The sequence below is a fragment of the Anguilla rostrata genome, chromosome 17 (genome assembly GCF_018555375.3).
Source record: "Anguilla rostrata isolate EN2019 chromosome 17, ASM1855537v3, whole genome shotgun sequence".
In the NCBI taxonomy this organism is placed as follows: Eukaryota; Metazoa; Chordata; class Actinopteri; order Anguilliformes; family Anguillidae; genus Anguilla; species Anguilla rostrata.
This window is the reverse complement of record NC_057949.1, coordinates 25568905-25579303: the sequence shown is the minus strand read 5'-3', so window position 1 is coordinate 25579303 and position 10399 is coordinate 25568905. Positions and strand designations below refer to the sequence as shown.

The 10399-nt window shown below is 53.5% G+C and overlaps 1 protein-coding gene across 1 annotated transcript in view; it reads right to left on the bottom strand.

The window, feature by feature from the left end:
* Positions 1 to 1467: 1467 nt before the first annotated feature.
* The window catches only part of notch3 (notch receptor 3), a 54386-nt gene continuing 45454 nt past the window's right edge, over positions 1468 to 10399 (bottom strand). Inside the window, exons 30-33 of the mRNA XM_064314210.1 lie at positions 9783 to 10087; positions 8527 to 8674; positions 8080 to 8177; positions 1468 to 6072 (exon numbers count right to left, since the gene is read on the bottom strand). Of these exons, the coding sequence (XP_064170280.1) occupies positions 4588 to 6072; positions 8080 to 8177; positions 8527 to 8674; positions 9783 to 10087 (2036 nt within the window). The 3' untranslated portion in view covers positions 1468 to 4587. The remainder of the gene's footprint in view (positions 6073 to 8079; positions 8178 to 8526; positions 8675 to 9782; positions 10088 to 10399) is intronic.

Below are 10399 nucleotides of genomic sequence, written 5' to 3'. Positions count from 1 at the left end.
ATTTTGTCAATAAAGGTGGTTCCCTATCGATCAAACTTTCATTTATCAAATGATGCATTTATGTCACCAAATGGTCGCATCCCCACTTCATGTAGGTTACTTTGTATGCCTGCCCCCTCACAAGAATATCACTATGGAGTTGTCTTCCGTGTTTTATTGTATCGGTGAACATAATTGGGGGGGAGGGGGGGCATATTGTCCATATCCATATAGAAACTTTCCAAATTCTTTAGCGAGGATGCCCATTTTAAATACTACCGAAGTAAATCAACTCATCGCCGCCTGAACATGGTTCTCCGGCAGTGATTGAGATCACAAGCAATCGAGACGAAATCTAAACAATTTGTAGCCTGTAACGTGCCACACGATTTTAAAATGACAGAGGTCTCACGATTTAGCTTCGTGTTAGCATTTTTAGCATCTGTCAAATTCTGGGGCGACATAGCTCAGGAGGTAAGACCGATTGTCTGGCAGTCGGAGGGTTGCCGGTTCAAACCCCGCCCTGGGCGTGTCGAAGTGTCCTTGAGCAAAAAACACCTAACCCCTAACCCCTAACCACTCTGGCGAATGAGAGGCATCAATTGTAAAGCGCTTTGGATAAAAGCGCTATATAAATGCAGTCCATTCACCAGTCCACCCGGCATCCCGCCTACAATAAAACTGAGAAACTTTCGCACGCCTTTCCTCTGGTCAGAACAGACATTTTCTGCGAAAGACACTCCAGCTCTGAGATTGCCAGTGCATCATGGACTTTCCCAAGAACTGAAACAAGAAACACCCCCAGTGCATTATGGGGAAAATGCCTTTCATAGTGCAGTGGTCTCCTAATGGGCATATCCAGGAGGAAGACTAGTTATGGAAGCACAGCACTTGCTTATGAAACCCTACATGCCAGCCAGATCCCTCCGTTCTGCTACCTCAGGACGCCTAGCACCTCCCCCTCTTCGCACCTGCACTTCCAGAACACGTCTCCTGTCTGTTCTGGCCCCACGATGGTGGAATGACCTCCCTGTGGAGGTCAGAACAGCTGAGACACTGACCCATTTCAAACGACGACTGAAGACTCACCTCTTCAGGCTGCACCTCTCCCCATCCCTCCCTACCCCCCTGTAAATGACTGTAAGCTTAGGGTTGTAACTAGGCAGCTGTTTCGTAGGTGACTTAGGTGCATTAACTGTCTTAACTACTGCTTGTATTTTTTTTCCATAGACTGAGTTGTTGCCGTTCTCGTTGTGTTAGTGTTAATCAGTTTAACCTTCAGGGTCCAAGTTTAACTATGTGGTCGTTCCCTGCACTTGGACCGGTACTTCTCTCTAGGGGTTTCAACACACTTGTTCCTGGTTATGGTTGTACACTTTGTTGTACGTCGCTCTGGATAAGAGCGTCTGCCAAATGCCTGTAGTGTAATGTAATGTAATGAAACGCACGGGGACACACGCACGTCTAAACAACTTTAACACACAGGAATGTAGTCACCTACATATTTTATTAGCAGTAACTTATTTTACAGCTTGTCTGTTTCATACAAACATTGTGGAACGGTATTTCTGTACAATGATTTCAAACTACTTTTAAACAAGTACAAGAATTAATAATAAATGATAGAAAAAATAATCTATGGTTGTTTCTAATGATACAAGACCAATGCAACGTCAGTCACATCCTCAACTTCACAATAATGCTAATAGGAAGTACACATTTTTTTATTTCTCATTTTTAGTAAATAATCATTTTAGAAACATAAGACTTCGGTAGCTAGTATATCTACTTCAGACGAACATATTTACAATCAGAAGCTGGAAATGGTGAAATGTACACAGGCTGTAGTGTGTGAGAACTTATGTATGAATCATACGGAGTGGGTGTGTCTTCGATGCGTCTGACTGCTGAGCAGTGGTTCCCACCCAAATTAAGTGAACTCACCCAGACCAGAGGGCTGGATCTACAGAGTCCAACTGGTCAATTCTGTGTCCTGTGCCTGAATGTGACCGGCCCGGTTCTGTGCCATGTTACAGCATTGGAGCTAGGAAATGGGTGAGGTGGGTGGGTCCATCCGTGGCAGTGCGTGCTGGGAAATGGAGGCAGTGGGCATATTGCTGCTCTTGTTCTCCCAAGTTTAAAAAAAAAAAAAGTCTCTCCCTGTCTCCTGGAGCCCCCTCGCTGCCTAGCAACCGGGCGACCGGGAGACTCCGCGGGAACGACGCCAGAAAACGGGCGGCACTGCATGGCAGCGTTTGCTCCGCCCACACATTATGACATCATCGCCGACCGTCGTCTCCGCGACCGGTGGGCGTGGGGGGTGTGCTACAGATGCAGGCACGTGCGCTGCACGCCTATAAAAACCACCTCTCTTAAGAGTGACGGGGCCAGAGCACCCCCGACACACCCACCGGGGCCCGAACCACGACGGGCCCGGGGCTCGCGGCCAGGAGCTGGGTGAACGTCACCGAAACTCTGACCACACGGTCCTGGAGACAGGGCAGGGACTGGCACAGTCAAAAAGAGTTGTGTTTGTGTGCCACTGAGAGTTTGCTGGACAGAGAGTGTGCATGAGCTTATTTCTGTTAGTGGGCTACAGGGAAAATGTGTGTGTGTGTGTGTGTGTGTGTGTGTGTACATATGTGTGTTGACATGGACATGTACAAAATCTCAGACGTCCCTGATAATAAAAAATAATAAAAATTTGGGCCCTTTTTTATGACTTTATGTAGCAGTAGTCCCAAAAAAATGTGTGTGTGTGTGCGTGCATGCTTGTGTGCGTGTGTGTGTGTGTGTGCGTGTGTGTTTCCAGCTACATCATTACACTACAGCGCAACACTGAGGAACTGGCAAGTGTCTGGAATGTCTGTGTGTGACTGATAGGAAGCAGCAGCCAATCAACATAGCTTAGTCCACCACGGCATCAATCGGCAGGTTACCGTGGTTTCAGTTTCAATCGAAAATAAACAAAATCACAAGTGACGGGCAGTGACAGCTAGCGGTAGTACAGGTAAAACCAAACACTTTACACTGATACAAAAAAAGAAACAAAAAAAACAAGAAAAACCCCACAGCCAAGAACAAACGTTCTGCTGTGACACCAGCTCCTACACAACCTCCCTGACCCTCCTCCTGCACGGGGGGAAGTTTCCCCCCTGTGGTCCACCCAGCCGGGTGTACGCAGGGAGAGAGTCGCCAGTTTGGTGAATACTGAGTGTGGGCTCTTGTGATGGAGAACTCGCAATTAACATTTTTCTTTATGCCCATTTCATTGAAAAAAAGAAAAGAAAAAAAATATATAATGGTTTAGTTTATTACACAATACTGGCCAAAATTCTGTGAAAAAAAAAAAAAAAAAATTGAGCCAGCAGGATCACTAAAGCACAGTTGGAATGTCTCACTCGCCCCCTGCTGCATGTCCCTGGAAGTGCTTGGGAAAGGCCTTTTCTGGCACTCGGGCATGGAATGTGTGGGCTTGCTCTAAAAGAACAGTAATTCTGTGCTGTTTGGCCAGCCACTGTGGAAGCTTATTTGCTCATGATACCGATTCCTCCCTTTTTCTGTTTGTCTGGCCTGAATAAATAAAATCAGTTAAAGACGACACTAAAACTGTGCCTCTCTCTCTCAAAGAGCCAAGCGATGCAAAAACAATTTTTTAAAACTTTTTTTTTTTTTTTTCGATGGAGCTGCAATGAGTGACTACTCCTGTGGCATCCATCAGATCGTCCCCTGGGGAACTCGGAATAGAGTATGCACTGTAATGGACCAATCAGAGCAAAGGGTGCACTCTGTTGGCCAATGGGAGCAGAGGATATGAGGGCAGCGAAAGACTGCCGGTCAACATTACTCGTCCAGGGGCCGACTGGCAATGCTCAGCAACGCTAGTAGTGTTGAGCTAGTCTCAACACTCTTGTGCTCATAACAGCTGATTCCATTCTAACACTGAAACCCCCTGGGAGTGGGAGGGTGTGGTCAAGAGTTAACCAATCCAAAAGCTTGTGGATATGGCCAATAGGATCAGAGCACGTCGCCTTTTGCGCCGTGCTATAACCACACTAAAAGCACACTGATCTCTGATTGGCCGCGATGCTTCAAGTAATGACCGAACCTGGGCCAATCAGGGGTGAGGGTGCACAGTGTTGCTATGGTCGGTATTGGAGGAGAGAGGGTGGAGATGCTATGAAAGCTGTAGTCGGGAACACACAATAAATACATCCAAAAATGGCCGATCTCTTTCCGTAGGTTTGCCATTATGCTCTTCTACTTTTAAAGTTTGTTAGTGTTAGGAGGGCGTCCCCCAGTCTTTGAAATTAAAGACTTAGTTTTTTTTTTTCTTCTTTATTATAAAAAAGTCATACTTCATTAAATCGTCTTCTCTTTTTAAGACAACAAACATTTTCCCTTTACCGTTTTTGTCTGACCGGTGCCTTGCACAGAAGACAAGCGCGCGGTGGAATTTCAGAGTCAATCCCGATCCAAATCAACCGTTGGAAAGGAGAGGAGGGGGTTAATACAGGATAGCTCCTCCCACAGAGGGGCTTCTTCTCTTTTCTTCACTGGGGGGTGGGGAAGGGGGGCGGGATGGGGATAAGGGGGCGCGTGGGGTCTTCACGCGAACACCTGCATCTTGCCGTTGGACTCCTGGGTGTGGGGTATCTGGGTTTGGGCGGCGGCAGCGTTGGCTGGGCTGGGGGTGGAGTCTGACCAGTCAGACACGCACTGAGGGGAGGGGCTGGACCAGGGCTCGGGGGACTCTGGGGAGGGGGTAAGGTAGGGGTGCTCATTGGGCAGGTGGATGTAGTGTTTGGGGGTGGTGTCCAGGGTGGAGGTGTAGCTACGCTGGGAGGGCGGGGTGGGGTAGTCCTCCAGACCGGCACTGCTGCTGCTGGGAGCCTGGGGGGGCGGGGCCTGCAGGGGCTGCGGGGGAGGGGCCTGTGCCTGGCTGGGCTGGGGAGGAGGAGCCTGCTGCTTGAAGAAGGTGGGCGGAGGCGGGACCTGCTGGGGGGTGGGAGGGGTGGAGCGGCCCAGGGGGGCCATGGCGCGGCCGTGGAGCTGCTGCTGCTGCTCGGAGATGGAGGGCAGCTGGGAGGGGCTGAGGGACTGGGGCACGGAGACCGGCGTGGGCTGCAGCAGGGGCTGCTGGGAGCTGTGGAACAGCTGCTGCTGGAGGAGGCTGTGCTGCTGCTGCTGCAGGGCAGGGCTCTGCGGGTGCAGGGCGGGGCTCTGGCTGATGGAGCGCACCAGGCCTATGACCTGCGGGCCGCACTGCGAGGCGGGGGGCATGCGGTGCCAGTCGAAGGGCACGCTCACCGGGTTCACCATGCCCAGGCTCAGCCCCAGCTGCCCCGCGTTCAGGACGTAGCCCGGCGGGGCTCCGCCCACCCCCACCCCGGGCCCCGCCCCCGGCGTCATGGGGGCGTGGCCCTGCAGGGCCTGGCCCATGGGGAGCCCCGCCTCGCCCAGGTCGCCCAGCTGCGCCAGGGAGACGGCGAAGGGCCCGCCGCCGTCCAGCACGCCGCGCACCATGGGCGTGGCCGGCACGGAGAGGGAGGGGTGGAAGAGGCCCGGCGAGGGCAGGGCCGGGGAGGCGGGGTTGGTGATGTAGCCGGCGTTGCTGGCGCCGCCGCGCGGCGAGTCCAGCGAGTCGACGGGGGACAGCGTGACCGAGCTCTCCAGCAGCGAGCTCTGCATGTCCAGCGTCAGCTTCCTGCTGCGGCACTTGGCCGCCGCCTCCTTCGGCCCGGCCCCGTGCAGCCCGGCCACGCCCCCCTTGGCGCCGGCCCGCCGGCTCTTCTTGCCGCCCTGCGGCGGCTGCTTGAGGCCGTGCATGAAGGCGCCCGGCGGGCACAGCAGCGGGGACAGGGCGTGGTGCCCGTGCCCGTGCCCGTGGGCGTGCCCGTGCACCTGCGGGCTGCGCACGGTGTTGAACTCGTCCAGCAGCTGCACGATGTCGTGGTGCATGCGCTCCTGCGCGATGTCGCGCGGCAGCCGGTCCATGTGGTCCGTGATCTCGCGGTTGGCGAAGTGGCTCAGGAGCACCCGCACCGCCTCGCAGCTGCCCTCCCGGGCGGCCAGGAACAGCGGCGTCTCCTCCTGAGAGGGGGGAAGGGAGAGAGAGAGGGGGGGAGGGAGGGAGGGAGGGAGGGGGGGAGGGAGGGAGATAAAGGGAGAGGGAGAGAGAGGGGGGAGAGGGGGGAAGGGAGAGGGGAGGGGGGGGGGAGGGAGGGAGGGAGGGAGGGGGGGAGGGGGGGGGGGAGGGGGGGGGAGGGAGGGAGGGAGGAGAGAGAGGGGGGGAGAGGGAGAGCGATAAGGGGAGAGAGGGAGGGAGGGAGGGAGGGAGGGAGAGAGAGAGAGAGAGTGGAGGGAGAGAGAGAGAGATAGAGGGAGAGAGGGAGAGGAGGGGAGGGAGGGAGGGAGGGAGGAGAGAGGGAGAGAGAGTGGAGGGAGAGAGAGAGAGAGATAAAGGGAGAGGGAGAGAGGAGGGGAGGGAGGGAGGGAGGGAGGGGAGAGGGGAGAGAGTGGAGGGAGAGAGAGAGAGATAAAGGGAGAGGGAGAGAGGAGGGGAGGGAGGGAGTGAGGGAGAGAGAGAGAGAGGGGAGAGAGGGAGAGAGGGAGGGGGGGAGAGAGGGAGAGAGGGAGGGAGGGAGTGAGGGAGAGAGAGAGCGAGAGAGAGAGTGGAGGGAGAGAGAGAAAGACAGAGACAGTTAGTGGAGTTTGGCAGTATTTACTCTATGCTTGCCAAAGGAGGCTGATTTGCATTTCACTGAATGTAAAGAGCGGGTTAGGGTTCGGGTTAGGGTTAGCGCCCGGCGGTGGTGTGAGTAACCAATCCGGTAGGACTGCGAGGAACGAGCATACTGTGCATGGGCACACACACTGCGCATGGGCACACACACTGTGCATGGGCACACACACTGCGCATGGGCACACACACTGAGCATGGGCACACACACTGAGCACACACTGAGCATGGGCACACACACTGAGCATGGGCACACACACTGAGCATGGGCACACACACTGAGCACACACTGAGCATGGGCACACACACTGCGCATGGGCACACACACTGAGCATGGGCACACACACTGAGCACACACTGCGCATGGGCACACACACTGCGCATGGGCACACACACTGAGCATGGGCACACACACTGCGCACACACTGAGCATGGGCACACACACTGCGCATGGGCACACACACTGAGCATGGGCACACACACTGCGCACACACTGAGCATGGGCACACACACTGCGCATGGGCACACACACTGAGCATGGGCACACACACTGCGCATGGGCACACACACTGCGCATGGGCACACACACTGCGCATGGGCACACACACTGCGCATGGGCACACACACTGAGCACACACTGAGCATGGGCACACACACTGCGCATGGGCACACACACTGCGCATGGGCACACACACTGCGCATGGGCACACACACTGCGCATGGGCACACACACTGAGCACACACTGAGCATGGGCACACACACTGAGCATGGGCACACACACTGAGCATGGGCACACACACTGCGCATGGGCACACACACTGCGCATGGGCACACACACTGCGCATGGGCACACACACTGCGCATGGGCACACACACTGAGCATGGGCACACACACTGAGCATGGGCACACACACTGAGCATGGGCACACACACTGAGCATGGGCACACACACAGAGCATGGGCACACACACTTAGCATGGGCGCACACACTGAGCATGGGCACACACACTGAGCATGGGCACACACACAGAGCACATGGGCGCACACACAGAGCATGGGCACACACACTGAGCATGGGCACACACACTGAGCATGGGCACACACACAGAGCACATGGGCGCACACACAGAGCACACACACAGAGCATGGGCACACACTGAGCATGGGCACACGTCACTGCCTTTCCAGAGGGGATCCAGTTCAGCCAAGAGTAAGAACGGATGAGATGAGAGAGGCATGCGATAAGGGCAAAAGGAGAGGGATGAGAGGAGAGAGGGATGCGAGAAGGGCAAAAGGAGAGGGATGAGAGGAGAGAGGGATGAGCAGAAAGAGGAATGAGGTGGTGTTCTCCCGGTACCTTCAGGTCCTGCATGTCCTTGTTGGCTCCGTTCTTCAGCAGAGCGACCGTCGCCTCCACGTTGTTCACCGCTGCGGCCCAGTGCAAAGCAGACTTGCCTGCAAAGCAAGTGCGTACGACCGTGACTCAACCATATGGACTGAGCCTGACCGTGACTCAACCATACGGACTGAGCCTGACCGTGACTCAACCATACGGACTGAGCCTGACTGTGACTCAGTCATTCAGACTGAGCCTGACCATGACTCAATCATACGGACTGAGCCTGACTGTGACTCAATCACATGGACTGGGCATGACTAAGACTCAACCGTACAGACTGGGCATGACTAAGACTCAATCGTACGGACTGAGCCTGACTGTGACTCAATCGTACGGACTGAGCCTGACTGTGACTCAACCGTACAGACTGTGCTCCATCTTACACACACACACACACACACTCACCCAGCTCGTCCACGGCATTGACGTCAGCGTGGCAGGTGATCAGCTCCTCCACCATGCCCTCCACAGCCAGCCGAGCAGCCAGGATCAGCGCGGTCGACCCGTCGTACATCCGCGAGTCCAGGTCTGTGGCGCGCGTGCGGATCAGGATCTGTGTGCAGAGAGAGAGAGTCAGTGCTCAGAGAGAGAGAGTCAGTGCTCAGAGACAGAGTCAGTGCTCTGTCTCTGAGTGTGTGTAAATGGGGTACACATGCATACCGAGTATGGTATATATGTGTATATAGTGTCTATTGTAGGCACAGTGTTTAGTGTATAGTTTGAATAGTATAGTGTGCATAGTTTTTGTGTTCCATGTATAGTGTGAATAGTATGTGTGTGTAGTTTCTGTGTGTGATGTATAGTGTGAATAGTATGTGTGTATAGTTGGTGTGTGTGGTGTATAGTGTGTATAGTATGTGTGTATAGTTGGTTTGAGTGGTGTATAGTGTGTATAGTATGTGTATATTTTCTGTGAGTGGTGTATAGGGTGTATAGTATGTGCGTATAGTTTCTGTGTGTGGTGTATAGTGTGTATAGTTTGTGTGTATAGTTTCTGAGTGGTGTTTAGTGTGTATAGCATGTGTGTATAGTTTCTGTGAGTGGTGTATAGGGTGTATAGTATGTGCGTATAGTTCTGTGTGTGGTGTATAGTGTGTATAGTTTGTGTGTATAGTTTCTGTGAGTGGTGTATAGTGTGTATAGTTTATGTGTGTATAGTTTCTGAGTGGTGTATAGTGTGTATAGTATGTGAGTATAGTTTCTGTGTGTGGTGTATAGTGTGTATAGGATGTGTATAGTTTTTGTGAGTGGTGTATAGTATGTATAGTATGTGTGTATAGTTTCTGTGTGTGGTGTATAGTGTGTATAGTATGTGTGTATAGTTTCTGTGAGTGGTGTATAGTATGTGAGTATAGTTTCTGTGAGTGGTGTATAGTGTGTATAGTATGTGTGTATAGTTTCTGTGTGTGGTGTATAGTGTGTATAGTTTGTGTGTATAGTTTCTGAGTGGTGTATAGGATGTGTGTATAGTTTCTGTGAGTGGTGTATAGTATGTATAGTATGTGTGTAGTTTCTGTGAGTGGTGTATAGTGTGTATAGTATGTGTGTATAGTTTCTGTGTGTGGTGTATAGTGTGTATAGTTTGTGTGTATAGTTTCTGAGTGGTGTATAGTATGTGTGTATAGTTTCTGTGAGTGGTGTATAGTGTACTGTGCGTTTACCTGGAAGACACCCTGCGCGTCAGCAGCCACGGCAGCGTGCAGAGGGGTGCGGCCGGTGTTGTCCTGGGCGTTGGCGTCCGCCCCGGCGTCCAGCAGCCTCTTGGCGGCGTCGGCGCGGGCGTAGCGGGCGGCCAGGTGCAGGGGGGTCTCGCCCGTGCGGTCGGTCTGCGCGCTCAGCGACGCCCCCTGGTAGATCAGGTCGGAGATGATGTTGGCGGACGACTCCTCGGGGTCCTCCTCCTCCGGGATGTCCGACTCCAGCCCGCCCCCGCAGAACGACGCCAGCATCAGAGGAGTGAATCCGTCTGCAACGGGGTGGGGTGGGGGGGCGGGGGGGACAAACAGGCCGCAAAAAAACGTCACTGCCCCGTCCACGGACACTGGGTATCGCCCAACGTTACCGCAGGACCAAACGTGACGCCCCAGAGGTGCAGCGAACTACACCAACTGTTTCGGTCAAACTTTAGAACAGAATTTGCTGAACGGTTCAAACCATTCATTATTCATCATTCATTAAATAGCAAATAGCCTTATACTGTGTCGCGCAACAAATACAGTTTACTAGCAAACTGTTGTTACGTTTAGCCTATTTGTACCCCCACAGCACTAAGCTTGAT